A 19,798-nucleotide genomic window follows, 5' to 3' on the forward strand; every position below is an offset into this window, starting at 1 on the left:
CCAGAGGAAAATTTGAGGCCTGAGATCATAACTCAAGACACTCTTGTTGGTCAGGATTATTCCTCAAGAGTGACAGCTCCCAGACAACTACCACAACCTCAACAGCCTAGAATGGCACACTGGTTTTTCCTTTAACTTTCCAAATGCTATGTTTCACTTCATATACATTCTCGTCCATCCTGAATATTAAGCAGAACAGAAATCTATTCCAACATAAAGGTAACTCAAAAAAAGAAACAAAATTAAGCATTTGCATGTTGATAAATTAATCTCTTGACCATAATAAAATGTGTGATTCAGAATCAATGGCAATGGAAGAGAACACAGAAGAAAAAGCCTTATGAAAGTCGCAAGGACTTCCTTTAGAACGTAACTGAGGTTAGATGAAGAAGCAACAGCACCATCTAGGGGATACTGCACGTTCTGACATACATGGATATTCAGGACAAGGAAAATTAATGTTTTAGTTTTTGTATTTTTCGTTTGAGAGTCACTCTAGTTTGAATTTAATTGTAACTACAGTATCAACAGTAAAATCACAGCTTAAAAAAAAGACTGACGCAAAAAACTGTATTAGACTTTGGATGAAATCTACTTACAGTAGTACTCCAGCACCAAAAAGTGGGCAGTTAGGCTGATAGATGTATATACAATTAAATGATATGTCAAAGTCTTAAAATGCTTAGTTATTTATAATGAAATCTATACAAAACAGTTAAAAACATGTTTTTTATATACATTTCGAAACAAAAAAGTATTGTCTTCATTAGCAGAATGTATTAAAACTGGTTCTCATATCCCATCCGAACCCACACCCCCATCTCTGTGGCTTGTAACTATCACAGAAACCCAATGTATTGCTTCAACAAGCCAAGTCATAAGGCTGATTGCTGAAACCTACCGCTGTATTCTGATCTCAGCATCGGAACTCCCCAAGTGGTCACTTTAAAAACAGCACGTAAGAGTAAAATACAGGTTTTTTAAAAGCCTTGGCTCACTCCTAAACTCCGAGGTTCAGCTTTTAAAGACGTGGAACCACTTATCCCCCAGTTTTGAAAAATGGATATATAGCAAAATACATCCCCCACAACCCTTTTGTACTAGAATTTACACACCTGCCTGTTTAACAGGAACTTTTTAAACAACTTGGACTCACTTTAAGTTTTAAATAAATAATCAGAGATCAACTAGAGTCGATGAGCATTTCATGTGCTTATGGCACAAAGAAACAGCTCATACAGTTACCCTAATTCCTGTAAAGCATGAAAACAAAAATCCACGAGCAAATCCACACTGCTACCAGTTAGTGATTTTGCTTATTCCCAAACATTCAACAACAAGAATTTTAAAAAAATAAACTATATTTTTCGGCTTATGAAAAAATCTTAACTCTAAGTGAGCACAAGTGCAAGAAAGCTAACCAATTCCAAAACTCCTGGGGCTTTTCCAGCACTGTCAGAGACACTGTTTCTCTCACATGCTATTTAAAAATACAAATGTTTATTACACATTCTCTTCTTTGATGGTGTTTTGCTCAGCAGCTAACAAAGACGCAGCAAATTAAAGATCCCTTTTCAGTGAAAGCTCTTTCAGTATCTGGGCAAGGGCTTCAATAGCACGGGCTGTAGAATTCGCTGCAGATTTGCTTGTCAACAGGAGTACATTCCACTGTCACAGGATTACTGTATCTCAGTAACTACACCTCATTTTTTTTTTTTTGGAAACGATTTCTAAGATGCAGCTTTTGCAATACTGTCTTGTTAAAACACACTGATGCTTCAAGGGTCCAATGAACAACTCTAATAGGCAAAGTGCTCTAAGACATCACAAAACAAGGGCATCTGGGATACTCAAATCCCCAGATAGGTTAAAGTGCACTCCAGTGTCCCCATTCCTTAGGAGCGTTCAGCAGAACTCTGAGAGGGGCTGGGCTCAGTGCCGTCCTCGGCGCTACTGTCCACGTCTTGCTCCACTGCAGTCTCCTCATCATCGAGACGCTGACTGGTGAAGTTGTTGAGCTCCAGGAGCCCGCTGGGTTCCACTACCACGTTGGAGCTGGAGTGACAAGGGATGGAATATCGAGGGATAGTCTGTAAGAAAGAGAAAGATTTAAGTTCAAACACGCACAGCTTTGGCAGGCAAAGGCATCTGAGCAAGCGTAGGAACTCATGGAAGAAGGCTATTCAGTTTTCCAAGAGCAATTTTTCCTAGCTAACGCCTGTGGCAAACATTCGTCAAAGCTTCAAAGGACCCTTTCACAAGATGAGGTTGTGAAAGACAACATTTGAATGCTCTGTTAAGGCACTGATCGTGGGCTTGGACCTTCACTAAAGGTCTGTGACAGAATTCCAGCACAACAAACAGCAAAACCACAGACCGCCACCACTCATCAATCTCCAAATGCAAAGCAAGGGAGAATACTCTTCAGTCTCTCCTATTTTTTTCAAGGCTGAGCATTCTGATCTATGTAATAGCTCTATTTCTTGTCTATGATACAAGCTCTGACCATGTTCAGAGCTGCAGTAGCACAGAGGTTAAGGAAACAAAACAGATCTACGCTACTCATTTCTCCTTATGCTTTTTCTGGTCCTAGAAATTCGGTCTACATCTTTATACAATTCAAGACCTGGGTGGTGATCTGACTTCCAAAAAGTTTGTGGCATGCCATGAAGATAACCAACACAGATTCTCAACGTATAGAAAATCAAGTAGAAGTTTCCGTTTGTCTATTTGGGGAAATGAGGTCTAGGGATTGGAATGAAAATGATTTCTACAAAAGCCAAGTTAGTTTACCATAAAGATTTTAGGAACTGACAAGAAAAATATGAATGCTCTGTACAGAGTTTTCCCCATCAAAAGTATTTAACTGTAACATGACTCACAATTAAAACATTTCAATCCACACTATCATTTCTGTAAATGCATACACTGCTACCTTGTCTGCAACAATTTATATAAAACACTATGAGACCTCAGATGACTAAAATACTTCACAAGTTGACTTTCTGACCATGCATTACATCACAAAACATCATATTTAAGACAGCAAAATCAATGCAAATATCAATCATCAGATAGGCAATGATTCCAAGCATTTAAAGTCATTTTATCTTAAAAGTGAAAAGACTGTTTATACACAGTTAACAAACTTCCTTGTGAATCCAGACCTCATTTGCTGAACTCTCCCATCCAGTGAGCAGAATCCCTCTACTTCATTTTCTGCCCAAATTAATTTTATACTCTTTAAATGGCATTAAAAAAAAAAAAATCTAGATCATAGTCCCATTGTAAACAGTGATGGTCGTGTTTTAATCATTTCAAAGTGAAGTACTTTGTGACAGATGAACTCGATTTGTTTTCTTAACAGAAAAACAAAGGAAGACACTGAGAACACCATGAATGGCAGTGCTGAAGAAACTTGAGCTCATTTTAACAAGAGCTACACACTCTGAAGCAGTAATCCGTTGCAAGCCTAAGAGTAGAAAAAGCAAAAACTGAAGAAAAAAAAAAATACTTGAACATTGTTCAGCTGCTATCATCACAATAGACAAAGCAAGTTTGCTCTGCTCAATCTTTGCCTTATTTGCTCTGGTCTTCTCTTACCTGGATAGCAATTTCTGATGAACTCTCTTCAGCTTTCTTTTGTGATACATTCTGAATGTGTACAAACTGGTTTGTTGTAGGCATTCCTTGTGCATCGAGTTTCCTCTCTGTTATAGTAGGACCAACAGCAGGAGGACTTGAACTGGATTCTTTACATGTCTGTTGCTGGGGGATGGAAGTTGCCGTCATCCCTACTGCAGCCACCCTCGGCACCTGGGTACAAGGTGACGACTCTGCTTCGCTAGCAGGTTTAGTAGTGGACATGGCCTTGATTTGTGGATCCACTACCACAGTTTCTACATTTGTATCAATCTGAGCTTCCACCACCATAGACATTCTCAAAATGCCTGCTACTGCTCTCTCTTCATGGATGCCTGCATGGGAAATCATAACTGGCAGTGCCAGTTTGGGCACATAACTGCCACCTGCTACCTTTGAAACAGGAGGTTGATGCCTCTCAAAAGTTATCTTTGTAACAGTGGATCCTTGAGTTATAATTGGATGCTTGCTGCACCTGAAAATCAAATTTTTGTTGTTCACATTACAGCTAGATTATTATCTTTTTATTATTGAAAATCTAATCAATATTTCCAAGGACAGTATCGGCACAAACAACATACTTGCTATTTAGACAGTTGAAACTCAGTGTTTTAACAAAGGAATTAGCAACGAGATGGCAACAGGTATTTGAAGCCTGGGGAAACGCAGCTCTTTGGGCTGCTAGATAAGGATTGTAGCAGTATAATACCACAGCAGCCTCGTTTTCCTTTGGGATTTACATCCCCAAGTGGTGTTTGTTAACTCTCGTTTTCACACGTACTCCTGAAAGGGACAAAGAATTTGTACTTTTCTGGAGTTAAAATATCTTTTTTTCCATGTTCCTTAGTCGTTTCATTTTCCCCTCCCAAGGAAAATGGATTTACTCCTGTACATGAAAGCCACTGAACTTCAGGAAGATGTAAACTACAAAGGAAGATGTACAATGGAGAGCCTTAGGAGACTGCAGTGTGTGTTCATCTTTATTTCCACAGAAATAAAAAGTGCTACGGGAACGTAAATTAATCATGTGTCATATCTTTAAAAAAAAAAAGAAAGAAAATAATTAGGGACAAATTCCATGCACGGTGGTGGTAGAAATTCATAAAAACTGTCCAACAAAACACATTTGTGAGCTCTACAGATTTTTCCCCTATAACACATGTGCTTCTCTTTCCTAGTGTCAACCTTCTGATGGGGTAATTAATACCAGCGGAATGAGGAGTTCTCTCTTGCCAGGACAAAACACTGCTACAGCGACAGGGTTGGTGTTTAGATTTTTTCCTTGAACAGCGACGTGTATTTTGCATGCTATCAATATTCCGTTACCTGGCTTGCTGGCTGTTTCTCTGAAGAGGCAGGTAGCTGCATTTGACTCTGGGGGGGTTGGGGTTGCATGTAGATTTTTTGTGCCGTTGGTGCCTGTTGCAGTTTGGGCAGCTGCTGCGTGGTTTTTACTGCAAGCACCTGTACTACAGTTTGCTGTGGCTGCGCCACTAAGGTAGGGAGCTGCCTTTCTTTGGCCATCATGTGGTGTGGGGGGTGCTGTGCATCTGGTTTGGTCTGTGCTTGCTCTTGCTGCAGGGGGGTTAGCTTTTGATGCCTTATAGAAAGCTGGGGCATTTGTGGGAGTTTGTGCTGGATTTGGTCGGCCTGCAGATGGATTGTCTGCTTCTGCTTAGTCTGGAAACATTGCAGAGTTTTCACTTGCAGTTGAGTCTGTTCCAGCTGCGGCTGACTCAGTTTTTGCTGTTTTTGTGCCTGCGATTGTGTCAGGGCAGATCTGTAGAACAGGCCAGTCTGAGGATCTAAGGTGTCCATCTCTTCCACTTCTCCCTCCTCAGTTCCAAGCTGTTCACTCTGTTTGGTGAACGCAGTGTGACTGCTTAAGGCCTTAGGAAAAAGAAGTTGGAGCAAGTTAGTAAGGAGAAATCTAATTTATAAGAGCACATAATCTAAACATAATTGTTGATGCTTCCATCTTTCTTCAACTGATTTTACTGACTCCCATCTCCTGTATACCCTTACACAAAAGGTCATGATACCTATGTAATTAATATTACTGTTTCCATATTGAAATGTGTCAAGCCCCCATGTGAGAACATTAACTGCATTAGCTGCTCTTCAGTGGAGAATACACAGCCCTGACTCGCATCACACTAGGGTTCAAACACATTAAACCAGCATGGCAGATAGATATGAGAGAGTAGGGATGAAGAGGTGGTTCAATCACTAGCTTCTTAAAACCAGAGTCCACCTATACAACTTCTTATTGTGCTTCTTGAAAGCCTAGTCATCCTCTCCTTGGTTTCTGCTGCAGCTCCCAGAGATGCCGAGAGGTGGTGGTACCCCCATCCCTTGGAGATGTTCAAGGTCAGGCTGGATGAGGCTCTGAGCACTAATGGAGCTGTGGGTGTCACTGTTCAGTGCAGGGGAATTGGACCAGATGGCCTTTAAAGGTCCCTTCCAACTCAAACATTTCCATGATTCTATAATTCTCCATACCTACTATCCATCCCATTTCACCACAGATCCTCTTCTCCTTCCTTCCTCAAAATTTTACTACAATTTTTCTTCTGCATTTCATGGAAGTTGATTGGATTTTTTTGAGGGAGCAAGAAGCCTATGTTACTATACTTTGTGTATCGTGGTATAAACATACTGTTAAGTGACTTCAGCAGGATGAAGCAGCCTACTCAAACACCAGTAAAAATATGCTCTTTGCAGTGGATTTATAATCCCAACACAGCACTGCCCTGTTCGACAGCTGAGGTTGCTGATTCTTCTACACTAATGCCAACATAATCTGGAATGCTGATCCCTACAACACAGCAGTACAGAAAAAAGCACCTTGTTGCTCTCAAGAAGATGACATAGACAGCAAGAACTAATCTAGGAAAGACTTCTCCATAGTGACTGTGAATACCTCTTTTAACACTCGAGTCTTCCTTTTTAGCCCACCATCCTCCCCCATCAAAACAGGCAACGTTGAACTCAGTTACTCATTTGCCCTTTCCAATGACAGCAACACACTCATTCAGAACAAACCCTGCTCCTGCATCATTCACATAACCTACTGCTGTTTTACAGACTGTTTGCAAAAGAAAGGGTACAACCTGCTGCATGATATGGGTAATTGCGCCTGTGGAGGATGCGGGGATAGATTTCACCACAACAGAAGTCTGCGTTGCTGTCTGTGACTGAGCCACGTGCTGCAGCAGAGTCCTCTGGGGCTGGGATGACTGCTGGTGGGGTTGGGACCGATGACTAACTGAAAGTAAAGAGGTCAGTGGCACTTCTCCAGAACTAACTGCAGTAACTTCAACTATTTGCTTTGCATTTATTTCACTCATGCTTTCAGCTGAAGGATAAAGAGCTGAGTACAAAATATATTCGATTGTATGACAGCTTCAACTTTTAAGTCCAGATCTATTCTGAGAAACCTCTTAAAAATCGCATCTCAGGGGCTTTGCTTTTGTCTCCAATTCCTAAGTCATCACAGTTGGTCCAAATCTCCTCTGGTCTCCTTTTCTCAGCACACCAACTTTGCAAACGGAATTTGTACTCTGTTTTCAGCTGGGTTCTTTTTATATAACCCACACAACACAACACCATGGAGCACAAATTATTCTGTCACCTTTACAGGCGCCAAAAGCACCTGCACAACTGACTGCAATTAAGAATGACAACCCCTGCACACTGAATTTCTATCACTGTTAAATCACAAGAAATACTCTCTCAAGTACAAGCTAAATTTGCAAGATTAGCAATTAGAAAATGCTCAGGTATTAAGAAAACAAGCAAGGCTGATCAGAAATCACAGGCAAAAAGTAGAGACCTTGTCATGGGTTCTTAGAACAGACACAACCATAAGTTATGGAGCAATGGTTATGGCTCCATAATTAAATAGTGGATTGACAGAGAAATGATTCCCTTGGCAATTAAAAAAATAAAACATCAATCATTCCATACTGCAGTCACTGATGAGACATAAATCCAAATTCCCTAGCTATCCGTACCAACATGTAAATACTTGCTTTCATTAACTTTTTGGTCATGCAATACTGAATAACTGGAGGAAAAAAAGCAAAGTTTATATTCAGTTACAGTATAACTGAAAGTTAAAAGACACCAGTGACCTTGCTGACTGTTAGAAAGAAGGTCAAATTTTGAATTAATATGACAATTTTACTTTCCCATTCCAGGAAAGGAGTTGGATGATATCAATACCAGCTTGCATGCTGCGCTAGATCCATTATGGATATCCCCAACAGTTCCTGCACAATTCAAAGCTTCATTTAAAAGTAAAGTTTCTAACCTATGTGGTTGTGTAGATATTCTTCCGAATGTGAACCAACACAGTGTTGTCTTCCTGAGTCTGCAGACAGACAAAAAACGGTGACACTAAGATGCATGAACTGCTCCCTTGTCCTCACCAGGAAGTACACTTTGAATCCCAGCTCCCATACAAATAAAAGTGCACCTAATCCTTTGGTCAAAGCACATGCAGGAGATTCCACAATCAATTACGGCTTGCAGACTATTACTGAATTTTCTAGCAGAAAGTACAACTGAATGGATTATGATGAATCCTGAGAAGCAGAAATTAAAACAAAGGGAAACTGAATTACCTGTGTTCCCTGGCAGTGTACAGTTAAACTGGGTGAAGGGAAAGGGACAAAAAATGTCAGAGCAAAGTAACTGGTTTTGTGCTGTAACAGAGACTGCTGTCAGTCAGCCCACAGTAGCCTGCATTTCCCCTGGCAGATACCTGTAAATCATGTCAAGCTTTACCAAACAACACTATTTTAAGCATTAATTGTTCAGGGAAGCTCTCAGCTTTTGTAATCCGTATGGTGAAGACTCTACCAAGATACTGACTTCCTCTCCTCTCCTCCCAGCACCCAAAGGGTCCTAGCTTACATCAGCTTTTGCAGGAAGACCCAGTAACAAACGGAACTTTCAATACAAACACAGTGCATGGCATCTACGTCAGTGAGCATGACTGACTTGCTAACTGGAAATCAGTTGAACATTATTTACTGCACTTCGGAGCTTGATTTAGAAAGGACCCCAGGGAGCATGAGTCACATCCAAAACCAAAGCCACATACAGCAAGTGTTATTTAAGAGTAACAATAAGCCCCTCCACCCCCAATTTCACACAACTTAGATTTAGACTACAGAAGGGACGGAAGTAAGGAAAGGAGTATAGGACAAGAAAATGAAAAAGAAATTAGATTGGACATTTAACGGTACAAACACTGAAGTTACAGATACGTACTTATTTCACTACCTCAGTGCATATTTTGAACACATGCAGGTTTTCATTTTCCAAATGAAGACAGTAGGTAGACCAACAATGTGGACTTAAGAAATTAAGACAAGGAATTTGATCCTCTTGTGTGGAGCTGGCTCATAAGTAGGATTCTTAAGGTAGCAGAGAGCATCCAGAGAAACATGGTATAATTGGAGAGTTGACCAATGGAAGAGAGTCATGGGCTAAGACAAAGTGACATCCAGATAGGAGGATTCCAGTGTTAAAAAAAACTAAAATACAGAAGGTAAGGGTTGTCTCCCAAATATAGTTTCAGTTTAAACCATTTGTTTAAGAAGTGCAAATTTAGCAGTCCAAATCATTGCAGCAAATGAAGAAACTGGGGACTACATTAGGAAGCCAAATGCACACCTGGCTGGAAAACATACTTCGTGCTGTAAGCAAGTAGCATTTTGCCAATATGAATGAAGTAAAACAAATAAGTGTGGTTTCTGTAACTTCATTTTCTAATTCTTCCTTACTAGACAATTTCCCAAAAGACAAGAAGGGCAGCCTTTCCTCACCATCTAATCAGAGGACAGAATGTCTCTTTAATTATAATTCCTGAAGCAAGAATCATTTGTTTAACTAAAAACACTCTCCAGTATGTCCCAGAAAAGCAGATGCATTTTCTGCCCTTCTCTGCATTGGGTCTCCGTAGTGGAAGAAAACACTCATTTCCTCACTGGAGGATTACAGAGAAATACAAGTGAAAGAAAATTCCAGTGTAAGAAAAGTCCAAAATAAAGTCCCAAGACTTCAATTGCAAAACTACAATCAACTGTCTGAGTCACTTACCAGTTGTGATATATTCAGCAACTAATTCTGATTCTACAACAGCAATTGAAGGGCTTTCTGGAGAATGTCTCTTTTCTTGGGTCATCTGTATTGGGACAGCCATTTGGCTCAAGTCAATGGTAGGCTGCCTTGGCTTCGATTCTAACTTCTCCTTCACTGCTTTCAAAGAAAAGAAAAGCAGGATGCATTAAAACAGATCTCCAGTATAAAACAATAGTTTAATACATTACGTACATTATATAATTTTTTCAAAAGAGCTTTTATAGAGTAAAAATGAAACAAAACAAGTTGATTTAAGGTAGATGCTTTTCAATTACAAAATTTATTACAAACTGCTGCTTAAGCAAGTAGCAGCTGAGTGCTCTGAAGTAATCCTAACCAACCACATGCATTTCCACACCTGTTGTCTGCTGAAGTTCTAGCAAAGCTTTTATTGTGGAAGTAGCTGATTGAGATTCACTGGATACATCCTGGTAAATTATTGTAGGGCTGGTGTCCACAGCTATTTCGTGTTCTGACCAATCTTGACTTCTTGAAGCAATCACATGAACTACAGGCTGAGAATCTGTTGACAAAAAAACACAAGGCACGTGAAGTCATCATGGAATTAAGTGGGTTGGAAGTCTCTTGTCCAACATCTTGCTTGAAAAAGCAGCTGGACTCAAAATTAAACTACATTAGCCATTATTCTTTAGTTCTGAACTTTGACAAGGATGCAAAGTCTCATACTGCAATGCTTTTGTTTAGTTTTAATTACAAGTGGCCCAAAGTAAAACACAATTGATGTTATCAAGTTACCAAGATCTTATTTCTTAGTTCTTTAACAAAGCTTTGATAAATCAAAGTTCAGTATCATTTCGTATGCCGAATTAACCTTGAAGGTTTTAGCAGTTCAGACTATCAACATGCATTCAGCATTTTGAATTTGCACTGCCTACCTTTTGTTAATTTTTTCAGTCTTATTTTCAATAAATTAAAAAAAAAAAGTACAGTATAAACCAAAAGTTACGGTTACATTTCACAAAGGATAATGATGTATCTCTTAAATAGCTCATGGAAGATGATGAACTATTAAATAGATCGAGGAAGATGATATCTACAAGGGAAGCGACAACTGCACACGGTGACAACAGGCTGGATGAAGAACTGTGCTGAAGAGATGCACAGAGTTACATGAAACTAATTAGCATGCTTGGGAGAAACTCCTCTCACACTTTAGGAAACATTGATACATACCTTGGGAGCTCTGAGAGGACTCTGTAGAAGAAGAGCTGCTATCAGTGTAGCTTTGTGGTTCTTCTTTCACTTCTGGGAGAGACGAATTTCCTGTCTCTGCTACCCTTGATGCCTGCTGTAATGTTTCAGTTACCAACTGCCTAGTTTGTTCACTCACAACTGTTGCTTGAAATGTCACTGGCTTTGGTTTTATGAGAACCTAGTTAGAAAGACAGATTGTGTACAGTAAGAGCACTCATGAAAACAGATCTGAGCAATTAGAGAACAGTGTGCCACTACAAGAGATCTACATACAAGACTTAGACAATATTGATAACTTGCTAAAAGAAATCTGCCTGTAAATTCAGCAACTCTGATTGTTAAATCATGAAGTTCCAGTAAATGGCACTGCACAAGAATGTACTTCTCAGTAATTTTGAGCACTTAACACAATAAAGCACTAAGCAGTCATTCTTTGCAGCTGGACACAATGGTGTGGACAAGAGAAAGCTAGGTAAGTGAGCTCGAACATGCACTGCATTGGTAAGGACAAACACCTCTCTTCCTTAGCCCACAATAGCCTTGAATGCTCAAGACACACAAAATATTACACCTGCTTTTAGCTCTTTCATATACAAAAAGCAACCAGAGAAAAAGGTGAAACTGGGAGTATCCAGACAAAAGCCAGATTCTCTGTCTACAGCCCTGCCAACAACATAAGGCTGCAGGGGAAATGTGAAAATACATCAATGATAGAACAGTTTCAATAAAACTCTCACATTTGACACAGGACCTGTGTTCAGTCTCCACATCTTTACTTTTAATGATCTAGTCATTAGCTTTAAGACTTAAAAGAGGCCTCCAGAGCCATGACCAGACATCTTAAGTTTCAGCTATGTACCAGGCTTAATAATTCTTTTCAGCTTGCTCTATGCCTCCAAGAATAGCTAACAAATGCCAACACTGTGCTCAAGAAGCCAGAATCAAGGCCACCTCATTACTTCTTTAAGTCTCATTCCCCATAGACACATTCTGCATATATTAATCTCGCAATAGTTGTGGCAACACAGTGAAAAATGATTTATTTCCCGTTAAAATTTAGGGGTACATTTCAAAACAGAAATGGGTCCTCACTGTACCTGCGTTTTCCCTTGCTGACCATAAACAATTTTAGTTGGGATGATTTTGGTGGCTGGCTGGACCGTGGACCCTATTCCTTTTGGCTGTGTAACAATCATTTTTGTGATGGGTCTCGTGGCAGTGATGATAGCAGGTTTTGCTCCTGCTGGCACTGCCTGAACAGTTTTCTCCCCCTGTAGAGAAGTCAAAGTTTACAGGTTAACTGAGTGAAGTTCTTCAGAGAGACCCACTTCTCTAAAAAAATACACAGTTATTGGTGAATGTGTGTACCACAAAATCAACCTACTGCTGTTAGAACTAGATGTATTTAATACAAAGAACATCCAAGAATTAAAAAACCCTATGGCTTTGAATGGAAAAATTACCCAAATCCTTTTTTCCATTACTTTATCTTTTGAGCTGCTCTGAAGGGTTGAATGAAGAGTAATTAAATGACACTGACAGATTTCTTGAAGTTGCTCCAAAGAATTCACCTAAGCTGGAACTTTTCTCAAATCTTTTGCAAATGTTTTTTTAAAGCCTCTTATTTCTACCAACACTAATTTTGGCACAACATCTATGAAATTTGAATTGAGAAACTAAAAATAAATGATATAAATATTAATCTGTTTTATTCTCATACCCAAGATTTTGTTGGTTTTTTTTTTAACTAAAAGTTCATTTGTTTTAAAAATGCATTTTCACAGCTGTTCCATGGGAAACATTTGATTTTGAAATATTGCTGACATATAACTAAACTCCCAATAGCTGAAGAACAGCAAGGAAATTGAGCATGCTTTTTTAGTTCTGCACAGTAACAAACTACATGAGGAACCATGTTAGTTGCCAATTCTCTCAGTACTTCTGTACATTCCCATCAAGTAGATGGAAATTCCAACAACCATACTTTTTTTTTTTCTGAAATACCACCACGTTCTGGGGTCTTCAACTGTGTAACATCAAGAGATTCCTATCTGCATGAAAACATAGCTTTAGGCTTTGTTCTTATTTAAGCTAGAAAAGTTGAAATCTTCAAAAAATACTTCCTGAAAGGTTTCAAAAAGATTCCTGCTCAGCTAGTCAAGTAAACTTTAAAAGATAACATAGTTAAAGCATTAAATCTCACAGTTCTGGCTATGAATGAAAAGCAGGTTCATAATGTGTGAAGGAAAATCCAGCTGCATCTGGAAACTTGATTCTGATTTTACTACATGTCATGTTATTCAAGAACTACACCACTTCAGAATACTCAGGAACAGGAAATCAAACGTGGTACCTTTTCTGTAAAGGAACAGCTTATTTCTGCCCAAAAGACACACAGATGGAAATGCAAGCTTGTAATAGGTCTAAGGTTCTCATTAGAGCACTAACAGGATAAGATACTACTACTGCTTAATTCTTCAGAGTTACAAAACAAGTAACTGTGGAAAAAAGGGCACTAACTCTGGGAACAACCCCAACTTGTTTTAAAGATCTTTAATAACCTGCAAAACATATTTGTTCTTCTAACATCCTTGACATTAAGGCATGCTGTATCTGCTACGAAGCTCATGCAAAATTTGCTTTTAATTGGGACTTTAGCAGAAAAAGCACAGCAGCTAGCACAATCTGTCATTTGGCCATAGATCTTTAGAGTTGACGGTCTTACTTACCCCAGCATTCAACAATGTTGTGACAACATTTTTGCCAGGAAGCCCTTGAATTGTGGTTCCTTTTCCAGTAGTCTTTTGCACAACAATCACATTGGGTTTGGATGTCATTGGAATTGTAGTGATTTTGGTTGTGGTTCCTAAATTTTAATGAGAAAAGAAGGAATGTGAAGTTTATCCCATATACATTTCCTTTCACTTAAGAAGTTGGCTGCATAGAAATCACTGTATTTAAATCTTACAACACAACAAAGAAGGCAGCTGGAACGGGAATTTACACCACCCAACTCAATATATAAAGATTAACTGCTTGCTCTAGGAATCTTGTCTACAGGCAAAAACAGGCATGTGCTGGACAAGAGCAGTTCATCCCATATTAGAACAGACAGCTTCTTCTCATGAATTACAGAGCAGACTAATGCAAGTTGCTCAGGATAATACATGTAACTTCGCAAAAGGTAGAGTTCATATCACAGAATGATAGAATGGCCTGGGTTGAAAAGGACCATAATGATCACCTAGTTTCAACCCCCCTGCTATGTGCAGCGTCGCCAACCAGCAGACCAGGCTGCCCAGAGCCACATCCAGCCTGGCCTTGAATGCATCCAGAGATGGAGCATCCACAACCTCCTTGGGCAACCTGTTCCAGTGTGTCACCACCCTGTGGGTGAAAAACTTCCTCCTAATATCTAACCTAAACCTACCCTGCCTCAGTTTAAAACCATTCCCCCTTGTCCTATCACTTTCTACCCCTGTAAAAAGCTGCTCCCCTTCCTGTTTATATGCTCCCTTCAAGTACTGGAAGGCCACACTGAGGTCCCCCCAGAGTTAGGGGAGATAAGGGTAACACTAATACTCAAGTCAAGGTCCGACCTGCAGAGATAAGAGTTGACTTAGATGACTTCAGAACTCAACAGATAACTTTGGCAGAAGAACCTGTATGTGTCAATAATAGCTCTCTAGCAAAGAAAAAAGCCATCTCTTTCTATAATTGAGCTCCTGCAATGTAAGTGACTAATAGTGGATTGAAGGAAAAAGAAAAGAAAATAAAGAAAAATATGCTATTGTATTAAAATCAGTTCTTGAAAGTTGAGTTTCTAACCATTTTTATTTTTATTTTTATTTATTTCAAAGAGATGTTTTGGCTATTTCTCTCCCTCTCCCAGTACATAGTAAGATCCATTCCCTGCATCACGTTATCCAGCAGCAGTAGCAGGCAATGCTGGACCATCCTCTACAGTGGTACGCACACTGATACTTATGTCATTGTTATATGACATATTGTCATATTGTCATATACTGTCATGTTATCAGACTGTCATTTTCAAGATCTACTCAAGCAGCCTTTTTTTTTTTCCTACCACTCCTACCATTTTCCCTCTGCAGAAAGTACTGCTCAGTCATCACAGCAGCATTACCAGGAATTCTTCTCATTACCTTCTACCCACTAGTCATGTCTGCAGATGCCTCACTATACAATCCAGATCAGTAACTGTACTAATTCTGAGAAAGGGAAGGCTTGCTGAGACACAACCATTATTTTCTTAGCTGAGGAAGCCTCTAACTGGCTGCTCCATTAGCAGAAAAGGAAAAGAATATGAAATAAAAATAAAATATAAAATAAATATAACAAGGCAGATATCATTTTTAAACTTGTGTCATATCAGGACAATTGGTATAATCCTTATCAAGACAAAGTAAGGGCTTCCCTGCATAGTCTGCTGCTTTCGAGAACAATAATACTCGTTTTTGTTTATAAACTCATTAGTCTAACTAGAAATCTCCTCAAGAACAATTCGTAACTGCAACAGGATGAAGAAGTTACCCTATTAGCCCCAAATAAGATTTTGTAGAAATCCAGGGTTTGAAAAACTGAGGTATGTCTACCGGACTACACTCCAGGGTGGCTTTACCCCAGACTCTGCTGTGCCTTTTAGCGTGAGAATCTGGCTGGTGATGCTTTGAGTCTCTGCTAAGAACCAGCAGCATGAGCTCTTGAGTTATCTAGGGACAAAAGAATCCATACTTTCTACCTGCTATTTATACCTTTGCTTTCAGCTGTTTTTCTTCTGAGTTAATCCCTCCAATAAAAGCAGTATACATTCTTTAAGCGTGCAACCCACAGAAAAGCCCTGAACAATCTGAACAAGTATAGACTTGCTTGTGAATTCAGTCCTAATATATTAAAAAAAAAAAACTCATATGCCTACCAGAAACAATATTACTGCTGATAATCTTGCCTCCCAGTGTAGCCAGTGATTTTGGTACTACTGTAATGATGCTACCACTCGTGGTTTTCACGTAAGTTGCAGCCCCTGGAGTTCCAGCCATCCGAGCCCCTATGGAGGGGCTAACTGTTGGCCGTGTGTATGTTGCTTGAGTTCCTGTGTTAAAGAACAACAACAAACAAACAAACAAACAAAAAACAGAAGTTTGCTGTTAAAACACAATTCTCTATTAGTCGCTAGGTGGGAGGAAAAAAAAGTTAAGGTAGAACACAAGCACTAGATTGTATTCAGAGAGGCCCTATACTGCAATTCATTACAACTCCTCGTGAACTTAAAGGTAGTTTCTAAACACACAAAGTATTCAAGTATATGCTATCTTTAAATTAACATAAAGAGTTTTGTGAAATATTGTACTATGTGCTCTATGACTGACACATTTTAATTCATGTCCTTGTCCCCACGATTTTACTTTTCAATAGGTACAGAGATTCTACCTGGATGTTTGCCACTTGCTCTGCTAGATGCCCAACAATCAGTTCTCTAAGGAAAGTATGAGAACTGATTCCTATTCCTCTTGAAAAAGGCCTAGATTCCCACTTTGCCCATCAGACAAAATCATTTAAGAACACCACCAATTACTTCCCTCAGAGATATATTTAGACCCAAGTGTAATTGACAATGACAACACAATAGCATTTAGCTAAATCCTATTTTCTTCTACCTACTCAGAATAAAATGAGATGTGAGTACACAGAAGGACATGCTCAAAATAATAACAGGAGTCAATAGCTACACTAAGAACACAATCCCGTTCTGCTTGTACTGCTGCCAATAATTTGCTACAGACATTAATTGCTAAACATCACAGAGAAAACCAACTTGCTTTACCAAGAAAACCATAAGTTAAAATCTAAGAGAGCAGAACAAGGTTATACAAATTACAAGAACTGCAAAACTGTTAATTCTTCTTTATATGCTTGGAAATGTTTGTGTGAAGCAGGAGTTAAAGGTTTTTGTTTCTTTTTAAGATATCATTAACCATCAGCATAGGCTAATAATCCCAACTCATTCTAAAAATTCAGAAAACTGGGGTAGAGCTGCTTTGCACACTTTCCTCATACGAGATTATAACCTACACCATCTGCATTATTTCTGACCTTCAGTGAATAAGTAAACACAAATACAATTAGATCTCCAGAAAAAAAAATAAATGGGGTTTTAAAATTCAGTTTGTTGGCAAGACTATGAGCAAGTTATCTGTCTTTTTAATTTCATGCATGTAAAATAGAAATGATGATGACCTACCTACTCGAGACACCTAAAAAAAAGAACTAACGTAAATTGCTCAATGTAAGGTGCTACAGAAGTGCAAAGTATCCGTGTAAACTGCAAAATATATATACACATATATATTTTGAAATCAACTCAATGAGGATGGAATTTTCATTGTTTTCTGCATTAATTCAAAGAGATCACAAGAGGAATGAAAGAGCTAAAATCCTTATCTAGCATCACGATTCAGGTCTGTGAATGTGATGTTGTGCTCGCTGTTTACAAGAGAGAAGTGACTTTTTTCCCCCTAGCACACCATGTTTTGCTGCCTGCATGCCTGGTTTACCCTCCCTTCCCTTCTCAGAATCATAACTTACCAGAGGGAGTAGTGACCAGTTTAGTTGTCATGACAGTCCCATTACTGCTAACCACCATAATAGGTGAATTGCTACTGCTGGGCAATGCCGCTGTAACTGGTTTGGGAAGGATTTTACTGAGCTGCACCTGTTGAGTGATTATTTTAACACCTAGGAAAGGAGAAAGGTTACTGTTAAAATACAGACAGGAAAAGTTACTTCCTGAAATGCTTTCTCGGACTGAGCCCTAGTGGGCAGGTAGCCTCACAAGGCTTCTATTCCGAGCCCATATGTTCTTGATTATGAAAATACTTTTCTTTTTTGTTGGGCTGTTTTCTTTAATTGCTTGTTTATTGTTTTGTGGGTGAATTTTTTTTTTGTTGGGTTTAGTTGTGCTTTTTTTTTTTAGATTTCTTTACAAATAAGACATTCATCATCTGAGCTTTCATGTGCCTGTTTCAATTCCTAGTGACTCCCACTGAGTCATGGGATTACATTCCATCACTGATTTATTTCATTGATTTTTAATCTTTTCAGGCTCATGACTCAAAAACTACAATGCATTTCCCAGGCCAACAGGTTACAAACAACACCAAATTGTTTCATGTACCATGAAGCATCTAAAAAGGAAGTAGTTCTCCCAGAATTTAGTCTGTTAAGTTTTGATGTCTTAAACATCCCAATTGAATTCCATCTTTGTGAACACAAAAAAAAGCTTCCTGCACCATCAGTACGGGTGTGTGTAAGGAACTAAATGTGATACTGGCTATTGAAGGTTGCTTTAAGTAAACTGTTGTCTCTCCTCGAGTTATTGGTTATCTTGACGTTGAGAGGAACTGGGCTGGAATAAACTCTGAGTAGAAGTAGCAAGGACGGGGACACCTCATTACAGCAATGATTTTGCTCACTTTCACTCAGTTATTGTAGAGGAATGAGAGATGTGTGAGATTCACTTTGCAGTTGCAAACCAAAAAGGTCACTGTTGTCTGTTCAAAAGTACATCCAGGCTGCTTGTATCTCAGGTGGTCAAGTTCCATGCTGAGATTCCACCGTGTTGGTTAAATACTACAAAACACCCAGACTGAATTAATCACACCCAAATGTAGGCATTTGTATTTGTACACAAATGTTTGCAGGTGAGCAATTTGCAGGCCATGAAACATCCTCCAGAGATGTTTGCTTCTTCTACATTGACTATAAGCACAGTACAAAGCAAGTAAGCTCCAATACAGGAAAGAAAAACTGAAGCCTTTGCATCATCCAGACACAACACTGGATAAAAAAGCCAAGCCCTCATAAAAATCAGCTCACATCTGCCAGAAAGAATAGCTATCAAATGGCATTTCCAAAGAAATTTTAACTAAAAAGCACTCTGAGACCAAAACCATAGTAAAAGGCACAGAGTGAAGCTCTTATTGATGAAGCGTTGTTTAGTAACTGGAGAATGGAGATGTCCTATTCGTCTTCATTACAGGGCATTTTTTTCCTAGGCAGTGTTGTTGTAATCCAAGAAGTTTATTAAAGGACAGGGGTAGGTTTGTTTCTTCACTCCATAGTCTATTTTAATTTTTTTTTTTTTTAAACTAAGTAGTACAGACAAAATACTAATTTTACCAATCACAATATAAAATATGGATTTAAAAATACTTTGCACTTTTATAGCACTTCTTGTTTTAGAATTTGGTAACTTTGCAAGCATTACTCCTTACCACTTCTCACTAAGAACTGTATCTTACAGTAGAGTAAAGCCAAGGAAGAAAGACTATGCAACTTGCCCAAAGTCAAATGAATGAATCAACGTTACAAAAAGAATTAAGATCAACTCCCAGACTCAGATCTAATTGTATTTTTGCTGTGACATGTACCTCAAAAATAGATTTCATTTTCTGGACCACAGAAAAGAATTGAAACATGGATTAACTTTTTTCTCTCCTGTTGATACAGCTGAACAGCTCTTGGATCTTCAGAAATCCGGTGTCTTCATGTTTCAACTAAGCTACTATTCAAGATAATTACATACCTTTCAATGTCTAATGATAAAACACGTACTCCTAAAGTATGGTCTGCAATACCTGAACCAAACAAGAATGACAGAACCAAATTCTTCAGTTACTGTTAGCTGACAACATGAAATCATCCTTCTCTATTATTTAATTTTGAAATACTGTCCTTAAGCAGTTAAGCCTTCACAGCTCCCTCTCTACAT

The 19,798-nt window shown here is 38.9% G+C and overlaps 1 protein-coding gene across 13 annotated transcripts in view; it reads right to left on the reverse strand.

The window, feature by feature from the left end:
• Positions 1–455: 455 nt before the first annotated feature.
• Positions 456–19,798, reverse strand: part of EMSY (EMSY, BRCA2 interacting transcriptional repressor) — a 39,533-nt gene continuing 20,190 nt past the window's right edge. For 5 of the 13 annotated variants that reach the window (XM_040647506.2, XM_040647540.2, XM_040647557.2 and 2 more), the window contains 11 exons: positions 17,614–17,763; positions 15,947–16,120; positions 13,740–13,876; positions 12,108–12,281; positions 10,990–11,188; positions 10,154–10,318; positions 9,754–9,912; positions 7,958–8,017; positions 6,756–6,910; positions 4,969–5,532; positions 456–2,090 (listed from right to left, as the gene is read on the reverse strand). In XM_040647506.2, coding sequence (XP_040503440.1) covers positions 1,896–2,090; positions 4,969–5,532; positions 6,756–6,910; positions 7,958–8,017; positions 9,754–9,912; positions 10,154–10,318; positions 10,990–11,188; positions 12,108–12,281; positions 13,740–13,876; positions 15,947–16,120; positions 17,614–17,763 — 2,132 coding nt within the window. In that variant the 3' untranslated portion in view covers positions 456–1,895. Of the gene's footprint in view, positions 2,091–3,603; positions 4,108–4,968; positions 5,533–6,755; positions 6,911–7,957; positions 8,018–9,753; positions 9,913–10,153; positions 10,319–10,989; positions 11,189–12,107; positions 12,282–13,739; positions 13,877–15,946; positions 16,121–17,613; positions 17,764–19,798 lie in introns of all 13 variants that reach the window. The other 8 variants (XM_040647559.2, XM_040647511.2, XM_040647527.2 and 5 more) reach the window with 8 other exon arrangements.

Source organism: Gallus gallus, chromosome 1 (assembly GCF_016699485.2).
Source record: "Gallus gallus isolate bGalGal1 chromosome 1, bGalGal1.mat.broiler.GRCg7b, whole genome shotgun sequence".
In the NCBI taxonomy this organism is placed as follows: Eukaryota; Metazoa; Chordata; class Aves; order Galliformes; family Phasianidae; genus Gallus; species Gallus gallus.